At 39.3% G+C, this 24,281-nt stretch overlaps 1 protein-coding gene across 1 annotated transcript in view; it reads right to left on the bottom strand.

Annotated features, from left to right (window-relative positions):
* Window positions 1–24,281, bottom strand: part of Sgcd (sarcoglycan delta) — a 370,481-nt gene that overhangs the window by 429 nt on the left and 345,771 nt on the right. The window contains exon 7 of the mRNA XM_038327665.1: window positions 1,574–1,697. Within this exon, the coding sequence (XP_038183593.1) occupies window positions 1,574–1,697 (124 nt within the window). The remainder of the gene's footprint in view (window positions 1–1,573; window positions 1,698–24,281) is intronic.

The raw sequence follows: 24,281 nt of genomic DNA, 5'->3' as shown, positions 1-24,281 counted from the left end.
CAGTGTTGGTATTGGGGTAAGGTAGCCTCTATGGGGCTGAAGAGATGGCTCAGCAGTTAAGAGTACTGGCTTCTCTTCTAGAGGTCCTGAGTTAAATTCCCAACAACCACATGGTAGTTCACAACCATCTATAAGAGGATCAGATGCCCTCTTCTGGCATAAAATTGATAGAGCACTCATATACATAAAATAAGTCTTAAGAATACAGTCTCAAATTCTAATCTCACACACACCTATAATCTAGCAAGATTATGCCTTGTTGGTTGATGTTAGCATTTTGCAAAAAGTGTGATATGCAGAATAAGAATAGTGTTGTAGAGTCAACTAAATGTGGGAATGTCACAGTAAATGGGTTTCCTTACTACAGGGCATTGCATGTCCATGGCCAATATGAAGTTCCCAGAAGACAGTAGAATATTTTGCATTGCCATGCTTCAAAAGATTAGTGAGACTTCTTCTTGCTTTCTTTTTCTAATGGTGGCACTAATATTCAGCAGAATATTATCTCTCTCTCTCTCTCTCTCTCTATCTATCTATCATCCATTTATCATCTATCTATCATCTATAGAGAGAGAGAGATAGCTGTGGTGAAGGTGTCATTAGGTTTTTTATTATCACTGCCTCCTCCAAAGGTCAAGTTTGAGTGGCAATGAGTTGCCTGTATGAGTCAGTTTCTGTTTTCATGAGCATGGCTTACAGTTCATGACTATTTGAAGAAGTGGTTGTTATAATGGGAGACTCTATGAGACAAATTCTTTTAAAACAGAAAAAGCAAAAGTCTAACTAAACCAAACATTTTAAAAAAGTTACTCACTGAGTGGATGTAATTATGCAAGCGAGCTAGGCACCCTCTAAGTAGGTACCCAAGGTGGAGTACTGTTTGGTCTTTAAAAGTCAGGCTGTCCTTTTAGTTTCGTTCTTAAATAAAACAGTCCACCTATGTACACTTCAAATAATCCCTTTGTTATCTGCAGTCAAATCAGACTCTTGAGGAACTTGGTTTAATTTGTCTATAAAATGACAAGTGGCATTTGTGTTTCACGACTGGGGTTGTATTGGGGTAAGGAGAGTCAACAACACTTTACTCTTTGACCATCTATTCTGCCCCTGTTAGCTTCTGGTTGGTTCTGGCTCAGGGTAGTGATTAGATCCGGCTTTCCATTCTCAAAAGGAGCCCAAGCACAAACATAAAATGACTACATGTAAATTAAATTCATTTTCAGTCACATGGGTGTGATATACAAATTAATTATGTGGGTGAAAAAAATCTTCTTTTAAGGCTATGAGAGGAGGGGGAGAGAGGGGAAGAGAGAGAGCGAGAGGGAGAGAGGTGGGGGGACTTGGAAACAGTGCTTATTTTCACAGTTCTATTATTATTCTGGCACCTCATAAAGAATGAACCAGAACTCTTATGTTATGTACTATGGGCTTGTCTTTTAATCATGCTGTTCAACGGCCTCGTGGGCTCCTTGGGTTGATCCTGTGTAAGAATATCCTCAGTGCAAACCAGCCTAGGAGAAAGGTTGGTCCTTCAGGCCAGTGGACTCGAATTCCTGTCCTTCCCATTCCTTACCTCCCCATCCTTGGACTCCAGTCTCAGCTCACTTCTGCAGGTGGCTTCCATATTGCCCGCTTCTGCATTGATTTCTACCCCTTTCGGTGCTTCCATCACTAGAGATCGGGTTGGGGACTCCAGCCTGAAATACAAGCCACAGATTGAAGGAATTTGAGGAAGCAGATGCTCATGGCATTGCAACAGCTACAGCACAGGAATCTAAGCTGTCTAGATTCTGCTTTACAAACATACAGGTCTGTGACCGATGTCAGGGCTCTAGACTTTATCTTCTCCACATTTCACAAAAGTGCCAAGGAAGGTATCCTAGGATCATAGCCTTACCATCTTATACCTGACGATTGCTTTCGTTTCTCTATTAGTAAAATTAAACAAAATTTTACCGATAGTTCTCTTCTATGATTATTACTATTTTTAAAAGTATGAGGATTCTAACACTTACCTTTCTAGAATATTTTCACCCTGTCCTCTTGTCTGGATCTTAACAAGGCACAGTTAGAACAAAGTTAAAAAAAATAGTTCTAGGGGCCTGGAGAGATGGCTTAGTAGTTAGTGTGCTCCAGGGGTGCCCGATACCCTCTTCTGGCCTCCTCCAACATCTGTGCGCAGATGCACATACAACCCCATGTACATACCAGTCAGGGTCGCCCCCTCCCTGCACCGTATACACACACACACACACATTTAAAAATAAGATCATTTAAAACAAGAAAATAGATCTAAATGGCTTGAGAGTGCTCCAGGAGTATCTGATGCCCTCTACTGGCCTCCTCCACCATCTGCACTCAAATGCACAACAACCCCATGTACATACTGCCCCATGAGCCCCCCTGCTACCATATACACACACAATTGAATATAAGACCATCTAAAATAAAAAAAATAGATCCAAGGGTCAGACAGTCTTAAAATCAAGCTGGGAGGTGTCCCCTTTATTATGATGGCGATGTTATGCTTTAGGTTTAAATTACAGTATTTAAGATATCTATAAACAAAACTGCCCCTATCCTGTAAGCCCCACTTGCCCAAGGACAGATAACTCCCTGGAGTGCTGGGCCCTGTTGTTCATGTAAGGTAACAAGCTGTGCTTCTGCTTCTGTAAACAAGCTTGGTTGCCCCAATTGCACAGCATGTATGCTCGATCACATGTGGGCAGAAAGTGTGTACATTAGGATGTGTGCTTGCCTCTGATTGGATGAAGATATAAAATACAGAGTCTTGTCAGTTCTGTTTTAATAAGCCCCTGACTAATGGAATCTGGCATCATACTCTGCACATGCATCTCAGGTATGGACCCGGCCAGTATCTATTGTCCTGGCTGCTATTTAATAAAAACTTTTCTTTATTAAAATTTATTCATGGTCAAACTGATGAATCTGAGTGACTTCAGACCTATAACATTATAACCACAGGCAACTCTTTTTTCTTTCTTCCTTTTTTTTCTCTATTTTTTCTCAAAGCCTCAGTTTCTTTACCTATAAAGCTTAAGTCGGGCCTGGCATTAGAAATATGACTTGTTCTAAAATATTATGATTTTGAGTGGAATATTACTTACCTGACATTCTTGGGAACCAAACGTGTTTCAGAGTTTGGAAATTATTAGTAAAGTTACAGTAGGACTTGCTGGAGCATCTTTACCTGAAAACTCATAATGTTCCACACAATGGCCTCTGAGTGGCACTCAATTGTTTTGGGGGTTTGGAGCATATTGAGACTTTTCAGATCAGGGACGGTCACCCTGTTCTGTTGTTGGCGTTGTTATTATACTAGCAAAAAAGAGTTCTTGAGTTTTACCTTATGATGTAGATTTAGAATAGACCAAGGGCTGCCTGGATCTGGGAGGGTAACTATCTGGGACATGAAGAGGGATCGCTTTGGGTGGCGGAATAGTGACAGATATCTTGATTAGAGTTCAGCACTGAGTCTATGTCTCTATGCGTTTTTGAAAATGCAAAATAATGAGTCAATTTTATTGATTGTAAGAAAAATTAACCTTGATCTATGCTAATTATAGTGGCAAAGCAGGGGATGCTATGCCTCCAAAAGTTTTTTTGACTAGCTCACTTTAAAGACAAAAAGCTCAATTATTCCCATTAATATTCTATATTTTAACTGTTATCACATAGGGACTCATGAAGAGCCTCTCTTACAGAAAAAGCAGCTCAGCCAAGGAGCAGGATCCAGTAAAGACTCTAGATTTGCCTTTCTTATTCGGGTCAGTTTCCCTAGTTAATGTTTCTAACTTTCATATTTCTTGAGTGTGCTGAAAAGTGGTATCACCCTTCTTACCAATGGCTGGCTATCTGTTCTGTTTTACCAGTCCATACGTGGCTAGAGCAAACCCTTTAGTGCCACAAGGACAAACTAGCTGGTGAGTTGTCCCCACAGAGAGATCCCTGGATATCAAGATAGGTTCTGGGAAGGCTCCTACACCCTTCCTGTTCTTAACCACTTCCAGGAAGCAGCTTTTCCTTGAAGGTTTCCCCACCCTAGAGTAACTCCACAGGGCCACCGTACTTCTCCTTACAAAAGGCTTTCTGTTCTACTTAGTTCATTCTTTTCTTACTGATCTCACTCCCTGTGTGTGGGCGACAATCTCTCCAACCCATAGTCTCATCATAGGACCTTCACTAAGGTTGGCCCAGTCAGGTGTGTTTTTTCTTATTATAGGACTTACTTCATTTGCATAGGGCCTTTCTCATGGCCTGGGAATAATCTCAGTGCAATGTGGATGAAGTTTTGTTACTAGCACAAGAGGAAGCGATGTCTATGCAGGGTACCAAGTTTATATTTTCATTTAATCCGGGAGCTTGTCTCGGGTTGGTGATCTTGCTTTTGAGACAGGCAGATAACTTGAGGCCATTTTTCTTTATTCCTTCCTTCCCTCCTTTCTTCTTTCCTACAGAGTCTGGCTGACCTAAGTAAGATTATCTGGAGTTTTCTTATATCTTTGCTTCTACTAATATTAATCTCTTTCTCCCTGTATCATGCATCTCCATTCTTTTAACACTACTTCCTGCCCAGCTCATCAGCGACACTGCTGTCTTCCTTCATTCCCTTTCCATCTCTGTCTCCTCTTCTTTAACCAGATAACTCAGCATTAAACTCATCCCCCCTTTTGTAGACTAGGCTGTCACTAACTTAGACTATTGTACCTTCTTGTATCCATTTGTCTCCAGTTCCCTTCATTTTACTGGACTTCACAGACAGACAAAGATTATCTTTCCTTTCAAAACCTCCCTAATCTTCCTAGGGAAGATTTGAATTCCTATGCTACCCAGCCATTTAGAATTTGATCTGATTTACTTTGTTGGTCTTTATTCTTCTTTTAGAAATGTATTTATCACCGTTGTCTGAGGGACAGGCATATGTGCCACTGTGCACATGTGGAGGTCAGAAGACAGCTTGGTTCTCTCTTCTATTTTTACATGAATTTCCAGGATTGAACTCAGGTTGCCAGGCTTGTACTTCAAGTTCTTATTTTCTGAATTAAATTTATGGCTCTGGTCTTATTTCTTCCAACAACCATATTCTCTGTTTTTACTGAAGATTGATGAGGTGGCACTGTAAACACGCATCGTGTGTGGGATCTTATTCTTCTTAAAAAGCCAGTTAATGTAGTGCCTTTATAGTCCTGGTTGTTATAAACCGATAACTATGCTTAAGAGCCTTGATCAGGGTTACATTTATAGTCAAATGGCAGAAACTAGACTTTAACCTAATTTAGTAGAAATCAAGGTCAATATGTTGCTTACTGGACGGTATCACTTCTAGGAAAACAGTTTTCCCCCATCTATATTGCTACCCTGTAAATAAAAGCCACTCTTCCTTCATAGATTTGGTGTTTATGTTTCCAGGATGTGTCCATGAATGAGAGCAAGAGCTAGCACCGTACATGACCATATGAGCACATGTCACATTCTGTCACAAGTCACGCAACAGTTCCCATATTTAAATGTTTACATTAGTGATGCCAAATCCCAGATAGATTGAATATGCTCATATATTGTACCTAGCCTTCACAGTGAGTGAATTCATGAAAAGACAGTTGGAGGCAGAGTGAAAGAGACTTGACAAAGAATATGTGCAGGGCTTAGATAACTCAGTGGACAAGATGCTGTCATTTAAGGCACCAGAATTTGCTTTATCCTTGTCTATTAGTGAATGCCCCCAGGTCATCAGAAAGGCTCTGAGGCAGACAAGTAGAATCCTCCCAACCCCAGCCTTGGAAGTACCAGAACCATAAGAAAGGGAGCTACTGTGAAAATGTTCTATTGTAAAAGGTAATGTAAGAACCATGCTGGTATGGTCACCTCTCGGGAGCAGAAATAAAAAGGTACCCTACTGTCTGCTTCATAACCCTTCCGGATGGCCTCTGTTATTCAAGGTGACACATTACAGTTTGCTCACATGCTAAACTTAGTGCTAAGAAAAAAAAAAATCCTGCAATTGCCCTTGGGAACCATAGAGGGCAAAATACTTTTGAAGTGATACCTATCCATTTCTGACCACAGATCAACAAGTAGACCATAACTGCTTATGTGGCATAAAAATGAAAGAGGATTTTCTGTTGGTGGTGAAACATTGAGAACTCTGAGGACTCTTGGAAATGAATGAGCTATCCCTGAGAAGAAAATACAGCCTCCAAGAAAGAACCACAGAAAGGGAACTAATGCCCAGGAGGGAAGGCTAAGGGGATGTCAAGTCTTAAGAGGAATCATTTTCAGTGTGAGTTTGTGGAAGGGCAGAGTTCTGGGCTTAGTAGCTGATGAGTGGTACTGGCGTGGAACCAACACATCTGCAGATGCTGCCTTAACGCAGGGCTGTAAACTCAGGTGCCCACAGGGACTAATTAGGCAGCGCTAGTGAGCAACCTACAAAGAAGGTTTAAGGCGGAAAAAAAAAAAGAACAGCTCCAGCAAAAAGGTACCTGCAACTGATGCTGGCTGGGCTATGAAGCAGATGATGGAGATGCTGCCTACAGAGACAGCTGCTTCTCTAATCTCTCTGTTACTCAGGCTTCTGATTTTTCAAGGGCTAGTTTCCCTTAAATTGTACAAATAAATGTACAGTCTTTATAAAAAATATAAAGAGGGTGTAGACTGGCAAAGCATGGTGTTTTCATGCTCCCTCCCCATCTTCTTGAAGAATAAAAGGGAAATGCTTACCTTTGTGGTACCCACAGCTCATCATCTACATCCCACTTATCTCTTTCCCCTCTCATTAATAAGTACTATGAGGACTTTTGTGTTTATTGTTTTCTCGCTTTTCTTCACAGCTACACATTTGTCTCCTTGATGAATTGTTCCCTTCTGCATGTTAAACTTTCTACCAAGAATAACTCCATTTATACATGTCTTTATTGACTATTGTGCACTCCCTAGTATTCTTGAGACTCACACCCCCCATCAGATGGCTGTAGTTTATTTTGTTTTCTTGGTGTCACCATGTGCTATGATATATTTTTGTATTGCTCCATTAGACATCTGGTTCCAGGCTTTTGTTTCTATTAATAGTTTGTCTATTTACACTTTGGAGCATGTCTGCTTGTGTGCATATGCAGAAGACTCTTGCAGGCATAGAATAGACTGGGTAGTTCTGGGATAGACAGAGCTACAGTATATATGAATGTATCATACAGCTTCCAAAGTGATTGCTCAACTTGACTTTTCCTCTAGCAGTGCAGAAAGTACCAATCACTCTACTTTGGTAATGATAAAGAGAGAGGATGCTATTGTTTTTAACAATTGTATTTTCTTTATTAGTCGGAGAGTGAAGCGTCAGTTTACTTGGAAGCCATGTGAGGTTTTCTTCAGTGAACTTTTTTTTGTCTAATTTTTTTACTTTCAATGTTCTAGATGTGATTTATGAATACACATGGCAAAATTGTTGTTCTGTATATTTGAGTTTTTTCTTTTTCTTTGCGATTTGTCTGTTTATTATATACTTAGCATTGTCTATGAACATCAGTGTACCTTTCCAGGTTTAATGTAGACAAGTAGGCTTGTGCCTTTTGTAACTTATCGAAGCAATAGTCCCTACAGTGTAATCATGACTCTCTGAATTGTCCTTAAAAGTCATATGCTTTGCATTTTTACTAAGCCTGTAACTTGCTGATTATTGGGTTTTGTGCATGGGCTGATGTTAGGGTTGGATTGACACAGATTGTTATGACAGCATTATATGTGAAAAACATCTGGAGCTCTATCATACATGACATCGTCATAGCCTTAACTCTTCTTTTCTGGGGATGTCCAGTCTCATTATTTTAATTGTTCATTCTTGAAAAGTACATACGGTATGTCAACTTACTTTGGGGTTCTAGTGTTCTATATATCTGGTAGGCAAATCTCACTACGCTTAGCTTCTTCTAAAATCCTTAACCATTTTTGATTTTCCATGTAGTCTTGGATTTAAGTATTACAAGGAAACATGGAATGATTTTGTTACCCTTTTAAAAACATTATTATTATTATTATATTATGATGATGATGATGATAATGATGATGTGTGTATACAGGCACTCCTTCACATTTATGTACAATAATATACCTAAGATGTTAGACGACAACTTGCCATAGTCACTATTTCCTTCCATCATGTGGCCCCATATAACTCAGGAGATCAGAACTGACAGTGGTATCTTTCTGAACTGTGTTGTCTCACTGGCCGAGGGGTTTTTGCTAAGATTTGAGTTCAACCCATTATCATTGTGTCTGTCTTGTTATGTTTTTTGGATGCATTTCAGTAATTTAATATTTCCCAGATAGCTTTATACATCACACATCTGTGATCTTATTTCCATCAAAATTAATTATATCATAAACATGTTTTATAATTCTTTTCAAGTAGATTTTAATAAGACTTTTTTGGTATTTCCTTATTTCACATAAAGGCTTAAGTTTTACCTCCTTTTAAAAGCTTTTGGCTCTGTCTTCTTCCCCCTTGAACTATATACCACCAAAGGTTTTTTCAAGATTCAAAGAACTAATTTTTCTCTCATTAGCCCCTTTTAATCTTTATTTTCAGTTCCTAAATTTCTTCCTGACATTTTGTTTCAAACAGGTTAGAAAAATTCACCAACTATTTTACATTCTAATATGTGCCACTTCCTAAATCCTTACGTTTCTAGAATATATGCATTCATACTATCTTAACAGCATCCCTAGAAAATACTTACAATATATCTGTAACTTTTTTTTAAAAAGTGCAATATGATTACTCCTGTGGCCTCTTAAGTTTTATCAAAAGCTATTCTTATTCCTTACTTTCCAAAATTATGAGATCTCCCAGAATAGATTTCTAGATATGCCTACTATATGTTTTCATTATTGATTCTGAACTTTTGAACATTGTCTTTGAACTAACAATCCAATAATAGAAACTGCTTGCTGTATGAAATCAATTCTTCAAAAGTTGAAACAAACTACCTTCTTTGAATCTGATAATGTCTGTTTTTATAAACCTTCTATGACCCTGTGCACTTCAAGTACTGGTGCCATGTTCTTTGTCTTACCAACTACTTAATTGCTATACTTGGTTTTATTTATTTTTGAGTCATGTTTGTGCTATTTTGCTGTTTTTTTGTTTTTTTTAAGACTGGGTCTCAATATGTAGTCATGGCTGGCCTGGAACTTAAAATATACACCGGGCCAGCCTCAACCTCAACCTGCCACTGCCTTTCAAGTTACTGGGGTTAAAGGTGTGCAATACCCCCACCTTGTGCTGATTTTTTTCATGTTAAAAAGGAGTTTGTTATTAGATATCAAATTTCGATTGTCTATCTTTCTTGTCATCTTATCAGTACATAATGAATCTTTTGATATTTCTTTTGTCTCCCCCACCACATGTTAAAACTCATGGACCCCATTGCAAGTTGTTCTTGCAGTATTTTCCTAGTGATTTCCTTATACTTTCAAATATGAGCTATGGTATGTGGCTATATTTCAGATGTGTGCCTTAAGTAATAACGGGTTACATTTTACTTTATGAGACTTTTCTTTGGATGTGTATGTGTGGGATATGGGGTGCATACACTAGTATGTGCTCATACAGAGGCCAGAGTTTGATATCAGCTGTCTTCCTCTACTGCTGCCCACTTTATGTGTTGAGACAGGGTCTCTTGCAGAACCTGGAGTCTGCACATTTGACTAGACTGGCCATAAAGCCCCTGGAGTTTTCCTGTCTTCATCTTCCAGCCCCAGGATCAGAGGTGCACGCCCACCGTGCTCAGCTTTTTCTGTGGGTGTTAGGGAACTGAACTCAGGTCTTCACGTTTGCTCAACATGTACAGAGTCATCTCCTTAGCGCCCAGATTACTTTCAGTCAAAGTAAAAACTACATAGTGAAGCACACAAATCCTAATTATATGCTTTAATGTATTTTGAAAACTGTAGTCTCATGCAATCGTCACCCCTCAAATATCACCACCATACAGCTTGAAAGTTCCACCTGCCTCCCTCCCAAGTCACATGCCCCCCTCCATTTCTATCACTGAAGATTAGTCTTGCTTGCTGTCAAACCTCATGTAAGAAATGCCACCATTTTTAGACTTTTCTGACTTTTGGGGGTGCTCACTGTTGTTTCATGTGGTTCTACTCAATAGTCATTCATTCTTCCTATTGCTTAGTAATGGCTGACTGCTTGAACGGACTATGATTTGTTTATCCAATCTATGCTTATTAGACATCTGGTTGTTTTTAGTCAATGACTATTTTGTACAAAGTACTATGAAAATTTTAATGCAAGTATTTCTGAGGAGAAGTTTTCTTCTCCTTTGAGAAGTACCCACAAATCACTAGATCTAAGACAGGTGACTTTAATAAGTCTGGTAAAGTAGGATCAAGGATAGTCCCTAGTGATCCTTGCCCGCTAGAACTCATGTCCCTAATTGATTTCCTCCCTTCAATATAGGACTCTATACAAATCAGATATGGCAACAGTGATGGTCTATTACTCATCCAGTTAGGAAATGAAGACTGAACTTACATTCTGATTCCCACTTCATGTTGTGGCAACGTGTCATACCACATCATATGGATGACTTCTAAAAATCTGCAAAGCCAAGGGCTGCCCTTTGCCCACTAGAGGCTAATGTTCTCAGACCAATCATCTGAAGGGCATGGAATCTTGCCTCTAGCCCTGACATTCTTGGAACTGAGTTTTCCTCTGGCCAGCCATTGACAAGATGCCAATCATGACCAACAGCTCAACTGCAGCCCCACAGAAAATCTGAAGTAGGGGCCACCGCTAAGCTGCACCTCTACTGTGACTCACAGAAGCTGAGATTATAAATGTCTTAAATGTACATTTTTGGGGATCAGGTGCTATCTAATACAGATAGTTGTGCAATGCCTAGTGATGCTGAGTAACCTTAAAGACTATGTAACTGTTGGAGATACCTTAGTTGTTATAAGAGCTTCTTACACTACCTTGATAGCCTGAGTTCACTCCTGGAATCTAGAGTTGAAGGAAAGAACCAGCACCCGAAAAAGTTCTCCTCTGACTTTCAAAGAGGCACCATGACATGTGTACACCCACACTCATACAATAACAATGAGCAGTATTCTGTGAATGGCACTGTCTTATAGTTTTCAGTTCTCATGCCTGCATGATAAATCACTTTGTTGATTGAGCCATCTCCTCAGTCCTTATACACGGACTTACCTTTACTTACTCTAACTGAATTGTTTTGTGTCTATCCTCACTGCTGGACAGCATCTGGCAGATATGTGCTTGAAAATTTTTTTGCCTCATTTCCAATAGTATTCTCTCTCATTTAGACTAGACAGTCTCTTTCTGGCTTGTCTATCATTCTGTTTCTGCTTTCTGAATAATTCTTCAATATATTTCCATACTGATTTATATTTATCCATTTTATCTCATGCTTTGTGAGGTTATATTTTTATTCATAGACATTTTGTTTAGTTCATTTTCTAATTTATTATCCACTTTAAATATTCATTTATATTATTGTGTTTCATTCTTTAATGCATAGCAGAAATACTTATGTTACCATCTTTCCCACTTACTCCCATATCTGAAGACTCCATGACAGTAAGGTTCTATGCTTTCTATCTTGTTCATGGAGCTTGCTTTTGAGTGTCTTGTCCCTTTTTTACTTTGAGTTTATATTTTGGTTATTATCTGAAGAAAATATTTTAGGCCTGCCTTTATGATAATTTCCTATTGAGTGGATGTTCACAACTGGTACCATTAGCTCGAAACCAAGCTAATTTCTTTGCTTGAAATTTTAGGTGAGTGTGGGGAATATGAACTCAGGTTATGAACTAGAGCACGGGCTACTTTAAAGCTACTAAGTCATGGTTGAGCTTGAGGCAGTTCATTCATCTTGTAGTCACTTGGGTTGAAGGATCAAGGATAGGGGAGAGACCTGAGTTCAATTCTACCCTTACACTGGATTTGGTATTTTGGTGTCTCAGTTTCACTGTGATTCTCTCTTGTTGTAAAAGGAGTGGTGGGCTCCATTCCTGCCGCCCGGCTCCTGGCCAGCTTTACACCCAAAATAATTACATGGAAACTGTATTCATTTAAACACTGCCTGGCCCATTAGTTCTAGCCTCTTATTGGCTAACTCTCACATCTTGATTAACCCATTTTTAATAATCTGTGTATCACCACGAGACTGTTGCTTACTGGCAAGATTCTAACCTACATCCATCTCGGGCTGGAGAATCATGGTGTCTGTCTGACTCTGCTTTCTTTCTCCCAGCATTCTGTTTGGTCTACTCCACCTATGTAAGCTGCTCTCCTATCAAAAAGCCAAGGCAGTTTCTTTATTTAACTAATGAAAGTAACACATAGAAGACCCTCCTACACCACTCTCTTAGACACACTCCTCCAATGGGCTTGAGATGTGTATTGTCCCATGAAAGTAGAGATGCATTTCATGCAATTGAGCAAAAGCTATAAAGCTGGCCTCAGAGCTCAGATTCTCTGGGTTCCTATTTTTCTTCAGTTTGTGAACTAGTCAGCTTATATAAACTACCATAATGCCGTACTTGAATTCAAGCTTTCTGAACTTTTTTTTTTTTTTTTTTTTTTTTTTGTGGTAACTGGGCACCGTATACTAAAATCACTTCATCTTTAAAGGTGGGATTATTTGACACACCAACTTTCTGAGAATGCTGTTTAACCTGGGAGATGCCAATGTGAAGAAAACTCCTTAGACGTTTATTGATTAGGAAGCAAGTAGGGAAGGCGAATCTCTAATAGTAGGGTTGCATATGTTTATTATAGGGATTTGGCTGTTCATGATAGGGGGAGGTGATCCAGTGGCCTATGCAAGGCTTGCTGCTAGATATCTGCAGGGCAAAGCAAGGAGAAAGGACAGATGGACATGGAGTAGCACCTGTAAGAGCCATTTGCCTTCCTAAGCCTCGGCTTCAGCAGAGGAAATGTAGGCTTTCATTATGCTTGCATCTGGCCTGAGTGTTGGGGAAGCTGAAGGAGGGTTCTGAGGGAGTCGGGGAGCTTAAGTCTGGGATGCTGTCCCATGCTAACAAAGTGAGCCAGCTGGTGAGCTTCAGCAGGTTCTCGGTGCTGGGCACCCACCTTCCAGGGGAGACGGTGCTCACTTGTCTTACATTATGGGCCAGACTAATTCAGGGAGGGAATTCTAGGAACTGCAATTCCAGCTCAAAAAGCGGAAATGTCAGTCTCGTCGGCCATGTCACCCCTGCTGTAAATGCCTGCTTTGTATCGAATACGTGCTGTTCAGCAGAAATAATTTCAACCTGCATGACAGAAATTCGATGAAATAAAAGAGGTACCTGAGAACCGCAGAAAGAAACAGGGCTTTCGTAATTATATAGGTTCTTCTTTTTAAGTCAGGCAAGTTACTTTGAAACATTACACTTTAATACACACATGCACACATTATTTTAAAGTGTGTGTGTGTGTGTGTGTGTGTGTGTGTGTGAGTGTGAGTGTTCCAGATATATCACTGTGGGGCTGGAGTAACAGATCATTGTGAAGTGCCTGACTTTAGAGCTTGGCACCAAATTCAGGTTCTCTGCAAAGCACTTCATGCTTTTAACTGCTGAGCCATCACTCCAGGATCTCAAAAACCCCTTATGTGCAGTAGGTTTCTAATTTTACCAATGGAGCTTCCGAGCTTAGAGATGTGCCTTAAAACCCCACAGTCCAAAAGAACTATGCAGAACAGCCTTTGGGTGTACTCTGAAAGTCTAAGAAATGAGTCGAATGGTCTCAGGTGAAGACATTTTCTCTCAGAAAGGCAGCAATATTTGCTCACCTAGAGAAAAAAATCATTGTGAGATTTGCTTTGATGAAAGGCAATCCTGGCCAAGACAGGAAATTGTTTTGAATTAACTCTTCTTACCCAGTGTAGAGCTTATGGGCTGATTGAAAGTACATTTATTAGACCCAGCCTACAGTGACATGGAACTATGTCTTGTATCCCAGATTGGCAGCTGCTGGGTGTGGTTCTAAATGTCCAGTAGGAATCGGTTCATCATTTGGTCAAAAGACAATATTTGTTGTTGTGTGTATGCTTGCGTTGGTTTTTCTGTATGTGTTGTGTTTGAAGGGCTGTGAGTACACCAGACAAATACTTTACCACTGGGTTTCATCTCCAGCCTGCTCATCCGACCTTCACTGAGTTCCCAGTGCAAAGCAGAGTGCAAAGGCTGCAATTGCATGCAAAGTGATTTTATTTCTTGAGCTAAGTCATTAACTTGTTCAAGAGGAGCTGTAGTAAATAATTCCATGCTTTTGGTGGTAAAGAGTCCTAGGTGGAGAAATACTGGACATTGTATGAGCCCATAACTAGCACGAGTCTGGATAGCAGGAAGGGCTGGTGTATAAAAATGCTCACATTTGACATCCTAAGGATGAGGAAGACCCTCATAATGGAGGTCCAAAGCCGTTTTGAATCAGATAATTTTGCAGGCTAAAGGAGACTCAAAGAAATTTGATAGAGCAAGTTGCATTACTGACAAGTGGGAGGTAAATGGGGACTGGCTTTTAAGAATGAAATAACCAAGGAGATTATATATAATTATATATAATATATATTTAATATATAAATTTATAATATACATATAATATATTATAATTATATAATTTATATAATAAACATTATATATTTACTATATATTATATATACTATATATAGTAAATATATAATATTTATTATATAAATCTTTCCTCATATATATGAAGAGAGAGTTAATATATGGAAATTATATATATATATGTATATATATATATATATATATATATATATATATTGATAATGACATTGAGCATCTTGAGCCCATCTATTTGAGTTGTGGTGATTGCTCTGGTTAACTTTACATGTCCACTTGACTGGACCATGGGTTGCCTAGGTATCTGGCCAAGCATCACTCAATAAATATCTGCAAGTGTATTTCTGAATGAGATCTTCTGAGGACATGGACTAAGTAGAGAAGATTATCCTTACTGTAGATTACATTCACTCAATCAATAGAAGAATCAAATAGAATTAAATAAAGAAGAGTAAGAACAGGCTTCCTCAGCCTACTTAAGATGCCAGTCTTCTGCCCTAGGGTTGGAACTGTGTTTCCTGACTCCCAGTGGTTGAGTCTTCAGATTCAGAACGAGAAAGACGCCATCAGCTGTCCTGCAGCTTCCCATATGTGGATGGAAGAGTGTGGGAGAGTGTTTAAATGCTTTCACTGCAGAGGTCAATTCCTCCTGTCTAGTTTCTCTCCCATTCCCTTTTGTCCTTACTCTGACTACAGAGTTGTTGTATGGACGGCAGACATTTAGGACTTGCATTTGACGGAGTCAAAGCTGATTTCCAGCATTTTAGATTCTTTTAACTAATAGCTAGGAAGCTTCAGCCACTTGACAAAGGGACAAGTGTGAGTAGAGTCTAAGGATGTAAAATTGTGAGTTTATCTTTAGACGTATGGTGGACTGGTGTGTTTGAGACGTCAAATGGAAAAATTGATATGCAGGGATAGAGAGAATGAATAACACATTTATAGACAGTCATAGTTGGAGGCACATTTCTTTATTGCTGAGATGATATTACATATGTAAAATCTCAAAGGAAACAACCAAAAGCACGACTTTCTGAGGAATACCAGCTACATTTGGGTGTTGAGATTAGAGATCACTCACTCTGGAAACTAGTTGTCTAGATGATTTGTGGTGTAGATTTCTTCTTTTCCGTATGAAGACACCCTTCCACTCAGATATTTTGTATTTATAACTGAAGGTTTATTGCTCTTTGAGGTACTATCACAGCTTGTCTTGGAAGACATGCATTCTTTGGCCCAGGGAATATGACAAAGAGGAAATTAGTCATGTCTTCTATGTTTATGAAGCTCTGGGTAGTTTGTCTAGCAAGTCATTTCCTGGCACAGTTCTGCATTTATTTGAAACCTTTTCTCCTTTGCTCAAATTCTGTTTTGAACACCCTGACAGGTAGGGCGACAATTGTGTCCCCTTTCCATCGTGGTTATATTCAGAAGTCTCATGAATCAAAACCCCACAAAACTTTAAATGCTATCACATGGTCTGTTTTTGAAACTTGGGAATAATTTATTTGTGGTTGGCATTATCAGTTTGTTCTCTCTGTCTCTGGTTCATTTTTTGTTGAAATTGTTTTTGTTGGAACAGTGATTACTTATCCAGATTTCTCGTTTTCATTTCCTTCATCATCAGAATCTACATTAATCACTTCCAAACTGAGACAAGCTTCTAGACCATATTCCTCTACCATCCTCAGAGAATGGAGACAGTAGCTCACATTATACTGGGGAGCGACCTTCAAAGTGCCATAAAAATCCAAGTGTTGTGAGTGGGAGTGGAGAGAGACAGAGGCAGCACCAGAATCTCTCAGCAAACAGTAGACTCACATGAATACCTGGGATGAGTCTATGCTTTGCAACTTTGAAGGAAAAATTAATTAGAAGAAGTTATGATGAATATGGAAAGAATTCAGTCAAAGCTTGTGAGAAGTGTTGTAAAATCGGTACAGGTTTGGCCATTCCAAGCAGCTGAGAAATTTCACCAAGGACAGAATCACATGAGAACATGGAATGTTCTCATGCTCCACCAAGCATATATGTGAATGCAAGGACATACATGTGTTTTCTAATTAATTTTAATTTAATAGAGATGGCACAGAGAATCAGGTGTGTTAGACTTACATGGCTGACCTGTGTGTGTTTCAGATCTTTGAACATAATGTAGAGCCCTACCATGCCCCTGATGCCCCTGATGCCCCTGATGGGAAGCCCATGCTGTGCAACTTTGGTTGTACCTTTAGTCATTTGTCTCATCAAAGTAAGTAAATTAATGTATGGTCACATGCCGCTTTATGATGGGGCTGCATTCGGAGGGTATGCAGTCTGAGGAAAAGGTCGGTAGGCAGTGCCATCACTGTGCAAACACGACGATGTATATGTCCACAGCCCTACATCGCATAGCTCAACCACACAGCAGATGCCTTTTAGCAAAGACTGAGACTGAGGATGTCGTTGCCAGATCACCATGGTACGTTAATCTTTTTGGCACGTAGTGGTATTATTATCTTAGTTCAGGTGTCTATTGCTGAGAAGAGACACCATGACCCTGGCAACTCTTATAAAAGAAAACATTTAATTGGGGCGGCAGCTTACAGTTTAGAGTTCAGTCCATTATCATCATGGCAGGGAGCATGGTGGCATGCAGGCAGACATGGTGCTGGCTACATTTTGATCAGAAAGCAATAGGAAATGGACTGTCTGTCATACTGAGCAAAGCTGGAGCAAAAGAAACTTCAAAACCCACCCCTACAGTGACACAATGCTTCCAACAGGGCCATTCCTACTCCAACAAAGCTACACCTCTCAATAGTGCCACTCCCTGTGAGATTATGGGGGCCAATTGCATTCAAACTGTCACAGGTGTACTGTGAAATAATTATTAAAAACTATAGCATAGTAGATAAATGAATTTTAATAACAGATAATTATCAAGTATTACGTACTGCACATAACTCTACAAGAATTTATATATAACTTTATGTAATTGGCTGCATGTAGGGTGACTCACAGCAGCATTAAAGCAAACACATGCACAATGATGGTGCAATGAGAGCTAAGATATCACTAACCAACAAGGGATTTTCAGCTCAGTTATACTCCAATGAGACTACTTCTGTGTATGCCCTACATGACTTCCTTGATAAAATGCAGCTTTTCGGTGTAAGGAGACTTACACTGTGTGTGTGTGTGTGTGTGTGTGTGTGTGTGTGTGTGTGTGTGTATTCAAATCAATGGGATTCCAAATTTAAAAAGGGTCTATTTTGATGAAGATGGCAAATTTTGAAGCACACGTTTCTCATTTTTTCATTGATCTGAAGTTCATTATTTCTCATTGAAATTTTAAGTCTCAAAGTTTAACTCTTATTTCAAGAAAAGTATTTAAACCCTTTATTTATCATTTTTTGTTTGATCAACACTAAGGAACAGATCTTGAGTAGAACAATGTGCTAAAGAAGTACGAAGTGAGAGTTCAATACAAGCATAACACACCATCAGATTAACCTCTATGGTCTAGTTACTTTTTGGTTTGATGATTCCTAATGATGGACCTGGCTTTCCATTTCTTTAGCCCCATTACTCATCTTTTAGTGTTTTATTTAAGCCTCCCCAGAGACTTTATGAAACGGACCCCAGAATCCCAGGGTTGTTAAATGGACATTCACTGTCAATTTCAATGGCAGGTTTACATGGAAATCATATTGGTGAATTCATATTATAAACCATGCACACTGGGCACTTTTCATGCACACTGTCCCACCTGACATTCACTGCTAGCCAGCTTATTTCCTGAGAAGGAGCAATGAACTTGGCACTACCTTAGCAGTGACAAAAACTACAGAGTTGTAGACCCAATTCAGTTCTCCAGATACTATGGTAGCATATTCTATAATATCCCATGGTTCTGATTGTTGAAAAGTAGCTTTCCACATCTTCTGTAACCTGCTGTCCCATAAGCAAATATAGTCAATTTCAAGAGATAATTATGCTGGATATTCTGAACTTTGCTTTATTCAAGATGAAAAGGGTCTTCAGAAGAGTCTACCGTGACTAAATTTACATGGTCTTTTTGGTCACACTGCAGCAGTGACATGGTGGGTACCATTTCACTATATATAATAATATTCTTGATTATATTTATTTCCTTTTAATCCTTTAAATCTTTCATAAATGGCACCTTTTAGAGACTTTCCCTGATTGACCACTCCCATCAGTCAATGCCATTTCTCCACTGGCAAACTGGACACAGTGTGTAATTTGTTGTTTACCTGTTTTAATTTCTCTTCTGTTGAAGGTTAAGGTATTTAAAAATGGCAGTTCTACCAGGATTATACCCAGCATGCTCAGAAATATTAGTTAGATTTGTGTCTCTCTTGGAATCTGTTAGCTACACGATGTTCTTGCTGTATTCCGAGCAAAACCAAGAGGCCCAAACTGCTATCTCTTCTCCTTACCTCCTTTATATACAATTCTGAACAATGTAATCTTGTTTTTGAGGTTGAATTATAATAGAATTAGGAGTCATTTTGTACTATCCCATATTGAACTTACACCTAAAAGAACTACTAGGGGTTCATATTTTTCATGCTCTTTTTAAAAATATTTTTTTATATTCCATGAAAATAATTTCTTATTTTAAATGTCTCAAAAGAGTTATTGTTTCTTCAGCATATTAGCAAGTTTGTGCTACTTTCCAGTCATTTATTCCAGTTTCTTGAGAGAGGACAGAGGTCATTAGGTTAAAGGTGGGCATTCAGGGTGATTATACACATTGTGTTGTGTTAGGTGTTCGATCTGAGAGCAGTTGAAAGCCTTTCTGAGTCCAAGCCACTTCTCATGTTCAATATGGAATAATGACATCTTCCTCATTGGATTGTGGAGTGTGGTTGTGTAGGTAAAGCTTCAGTCAGGGTGTGAACTCAAGCCATATCACTAAGCAATGTTTTACAATTGTATTAATCCTTTCCCCAAACCTGCTTATGACTGGCAGAGTCGTCTGCTCTTGTTTCCTCTTTGGCTTTGCTGAATGTCTCTATGTCTACAGATAAACATCCTGTCACAGCTGTCACGTGACACATTAGTGATGAGCTTAAGTTCACAGACTACTTTTAACCCTCAATATTCAAGGGACCAAAGGAATTACTTTTTTATGCTGTTTTTTATTGTCAATGATACATTAAAACTTCAAGGTCTTTGAGTGTTGGGGGAACTCCTTCAGCCAATAGCCTTTAAGATACCAGCCCATTTTGGGCTTGATCTCATGTGCTGTAAGTGCGGACAAGAAGCATGCAAGGCCCTTTATCTGCTGGATTTGGTTCCAGTTCCCAGGGCACACAGAGGACTGTGGATTGCTACCCTTACAGTGAGTTTATCCCCAAATAAATAAAACTTTGCTATATTCCATTCTGGGTTATTGTACAACTACAATTTGGTGTCCATTGTGGGTCCCGAACCCATAACTCTGAGATTAAGGTTACTATGTTAAAGTTAAAACCTTCCTTTTTGAACTACTAGCTGGGATCCAGAAAAGATGGAAGAGCCTGCATATATCCAGGTGTAGATATCTCCAGACACATACATGGTGGGTTCAATTCCCAAACTGAACCCCAGCCTGCAAGATCCTTGCCGTGATGATCAGGCCTTTGAAGTTGCTGGGGGTAGTTCCCAAGAGACCTGGCTTGATGATCATGCTTCTGTTGCAGCTCCTGACTCTGGTTATCCCATAGTAGCTGAAGACCAGACATATGTATCAGAGGATGAATGGCTAGCCACTGAGGATCCTGTTCCTGCCACAGCTGTAGCCAGAGTCCTTAATTCAACTTCTAAATACATCAGTCAGTGAATACCAGAGGAGCTGGACACATGGGAGGACTTCAAGACATGAGGTTCAATTTTGAGCCTACAATTCCTGCCAACATGTCATAGCCCAGGCCCAGGCCCTTAAACTCAGGACTTTGGAGACTAATGATGCAAGCTAATTTGGATTTGTGTCAGGCAACTCTGGTCCAGATACTTAGGTTGCTTCCAAACAAATGAAAACATTGATTTAGTATTATTGTGTTCTATGTTAGTTAAAAGTTGAAAATATTTTCAGAAAGCACTTTTTAAACATTTTTCTTGCTAGAATAGTTATTTTATGAATTTCTTTTATTTTTCAAATATTCATACACTGTCTAGGGCATGGAAGGCCAGAAGAGGATTTAGGATTCTCATTGGGAGTAAATCTTCAGAGAGTTGAGAACTGGGTGCTTAGAAGTGAACTCAGGTCCTGTGCAAGAGCAGCAAGTGCTCCTCACCATTGAGCTCTCTTCAGTTCCATAGAGCAAGAATGGTTTTAAATCGTGTGAAAATCCCTATCACGTCCCATGATACACAGAGTCCATTGCAATAAAACATTCCCTTTGCTTAGTGTATATCTGAGGTGACTGGATTTAGGCCACATGGAAGCTTTTGCTAAAGGGTAACTCTAATGCTGTGGGTGCTGCATAACATGGTGTACTTATGTGGCAGCACAACATACAATCACATACTATAAAGCCATGTATCTACTCAATAAATGCTATGAAGCAGCCTTAAAAGAAACCCTCTTTATTTAGACAGAAAAGCAGAGATGATGTGGGATTCCCCTCTGTATGCTGTGAATATGCTTTGTTATCATTGGTTAATAAAAAAGATGTTTGGACCATGACAGGGCAGAATATAGCAAGGCTGAAATTCCAAACAGAGATAGAGAAAGAAAGAAGGCAGAGTCAGGGAAACACTATGTAGCTATCAAAAGAGAAGTACACTAGACCCTTACCAGTAAGCCACAGCCTTGTTGCGATACACAGATTAATAGAAATGAGTTAATTTAAAATATAAGAGCTAACTAGGAATACACTTGAGCCATTAGCCAAGCAGTGTTGTAATGTAGTTTCTGTGTGATTATTCCAGTCTGGGCAGGCAGAAAACAAAAGCAGTCTCTGCTTTTGAGACTAAAATTGTGGTGGATTCTCTGTGAAATTGCTCAGTTACCATTGCCAAAGGTCAAAATAGACCACAAATGCTGTTCCTTGATAGTTTGTGGTTTCTGAACTATGTTGGAATACAAAGCTCATGTGTTTCAACTTGATACTCAAGGTTGCCAAGGTGTCTATATATGACATCATAACTGCCATTTCTAAAAAAACTCTTGATGGTCCTCCCTGTACCTTCCTGCCCCCAAGTCATTACATGCTCTATTCTCTTTCTTTCTAAAACAAATAAGAAACAAATTGATTTAAATATTAAGTTATATACATCCCTATATTTCCATATTCTGTTAGGTAGCTTTCTTAACGTTCCTAAAAAGACCTAATGCTCTCAGAATATTTAAAGATCTTTCCAATTAACCTCTCTGTGTGACACAGAGCTAGGCTATCAATTATTATAATTAGGAATTAAAGTGAAGAAATTCACAAATACTGTTATGATTTTTCAATTACATAAAAGCTCTAGTTTTGCTGTGGGATGGAAGTCAATTTAGCCCTGTGGTCCAGTGTGTCATAAGACACTAAGCTTGGAGGTAGGAGTAGATGCTTGTCATGAGGTTTCTAAATAACTTGACCATGGGGACTCATTTGTCTCTGTATGATGAGAGAGAGAGAATTAAGACTATCAAATAATAGGCATATCTTTCAGCCCTAAACACACTTCACATTTAAACACACACACACACACACACACACACACGTTGGAAGACCAACAACAATCAAACATACTGTTTGTCATGATTATAACTTGAGAACTCTCTTGCATTGAGTTGAGTGCTGATAATGAGCACTCTTCATCATCCAAGCTAACACTCAGCAGACATATTTGAGAGTACTCTGTTCCACTTAATTGTATGTTGTATAGGGTCTGGGGGGGGGAACAAATTACGTGAGCATCACAGTCCAGAGGAGGATCCCAGCAGTAGGCAATACGTCATCATCATACAGCTATACTTTGAGCTTTTCTAGGAGGTATTTAACAAAAACTTACAGGTTACAAGTGTTGTATACTGAAGGCACGGTGAAAAGTGATGTTATAATAGAAGGAAGTCATTAATTATGCTATTAATATAATCATTATTTTGCAGATAGATTTAACCTTCTAAACTTCACTAAGATCATAGAGCTAAGGTCCAGCAGCAAAACATGTGTCCTAACCACTCTTTCCTCAGTTTCAATGCTCCCCTAAAACTGTCTCTACTTACTGAATATAAATTATAACCATGTAAAATCTAGAAAGTATCTAATTTGTGTTCAAAGACATTTTATTTAATGTAAATGGATCCATTTAACATGAAAGTAAATGGTTCTCTGTTGGATATTAATTGAAAACTTCTATTTTTATTTTAGCCATGAAGTAAGTTAATTGAGCAGTAACCAAACAGCCTTCATATTTTTTTTTTTTGCTCTTCCTTACTTCCATCCTTGGTAGTAAGAGTGATAACGTGGGAAGCCTGCAGCAGTGTTTGGAAGTGATCGGGAAAGAGGCTGGTGCTTCTGTCATGGTCAGCTGGAGGAGAATGTGGATATTGTTGGCTGAATGAATTGAAAGGAATGTTTAGGAGTGGTTTATAAGGGGTTAAAAACAATGATCCCTGTATAATGAGCATCAATTAGGCATTCAGATGCTCTTCGGGGAGTTCTAAGGGTACTCTGGCCGTACATGGTAGAATTTCTATTCCACAGATGAGGCTCAGTGTGAGAGGATGACTTGCCCAAGACCACCTAGTCCCTACTTACAGATGGGAACAGAGCTTTCTGGATTGACTGTCTCCCCAGTACTTTTCATGGATCTACCAGCTTTCCGAGAGGATTGCTACTAATTCTCAGTGGGGTGGGGCCCGGGGCACAAACCTACTACAAGGCCAATGCTTTCTTGAATTCTTTTATGTTTGATTTAAAACTATGTATTTAGTATTCTATCACATAAAGTGCTATTTAAATGAGAAACAATTTATCATTTTCTAAGTTATTTGATTTCTACCTATTGTGGTTTGCATGTGAAAATTTCTTGTATGTTAAGGGCTGTTTTCTTATTGCCACAGTATTCCAAGGTATGTGTGTGTGTGGGGGGGGGGGGCTGCTGAGAGCTATTTGGATCATGAAGGCTCTGATCATCCACCCACCCACCCACCCATTCATACATCCATCCACCCACCCACTCACTCACCCACCCACCTATTTATGTACCTACCTACCTACCTACCTACCTACCTACCTATCTCTGGCCATCACAGGTGAACAGACTCCTCTGTTACAACCTCTCACCATAGTATTCTGCATCCTGCCACTCCCAGAACAACTGATGACCTTGCTCTGAAACCACAAGTAACAATACAACCTTTGGAACTTGTTGGGGGGTGGCTTCATTGGTAATATGCACAAAGACCTGCATTTGGATCCCTAAAATCTAGGCATGACCACATGCATCTGCAACTTCGTTGCAGGTTGGGGCAGGGAATAGAGAGATAGGAGGATCCATGAAGCTCATTAGGTCACTAGCTGGTTCCAGGTTCAGCAAGTAGACCCTGTCTCATAACATAAGGGAGAGAGTGATCAAGAAAGAAACCTGGCCTCATCCTCTGGCCTCCATATACATGGACAGACATAGAAAACCATTCTTCCTTACAACCT

Source organism: Arvicola amphibius, chromosome 4 (genome assembly GCF_903992535.2).
Source record: "Arvicola amphibius chromosome 4, mArvAmp1.2, whole genome shotgun sequence".
In the NCBI taxonomy this organism is placed as follows: Eukaryota; Metazoa; Chordata; class Mammalia; order Rodentia; family Cricetidae; genus Arvicola; species Arvicola amphibius.
This window is presented reverse-complemented; position numbering and strand designations above follow the sequence as displayed.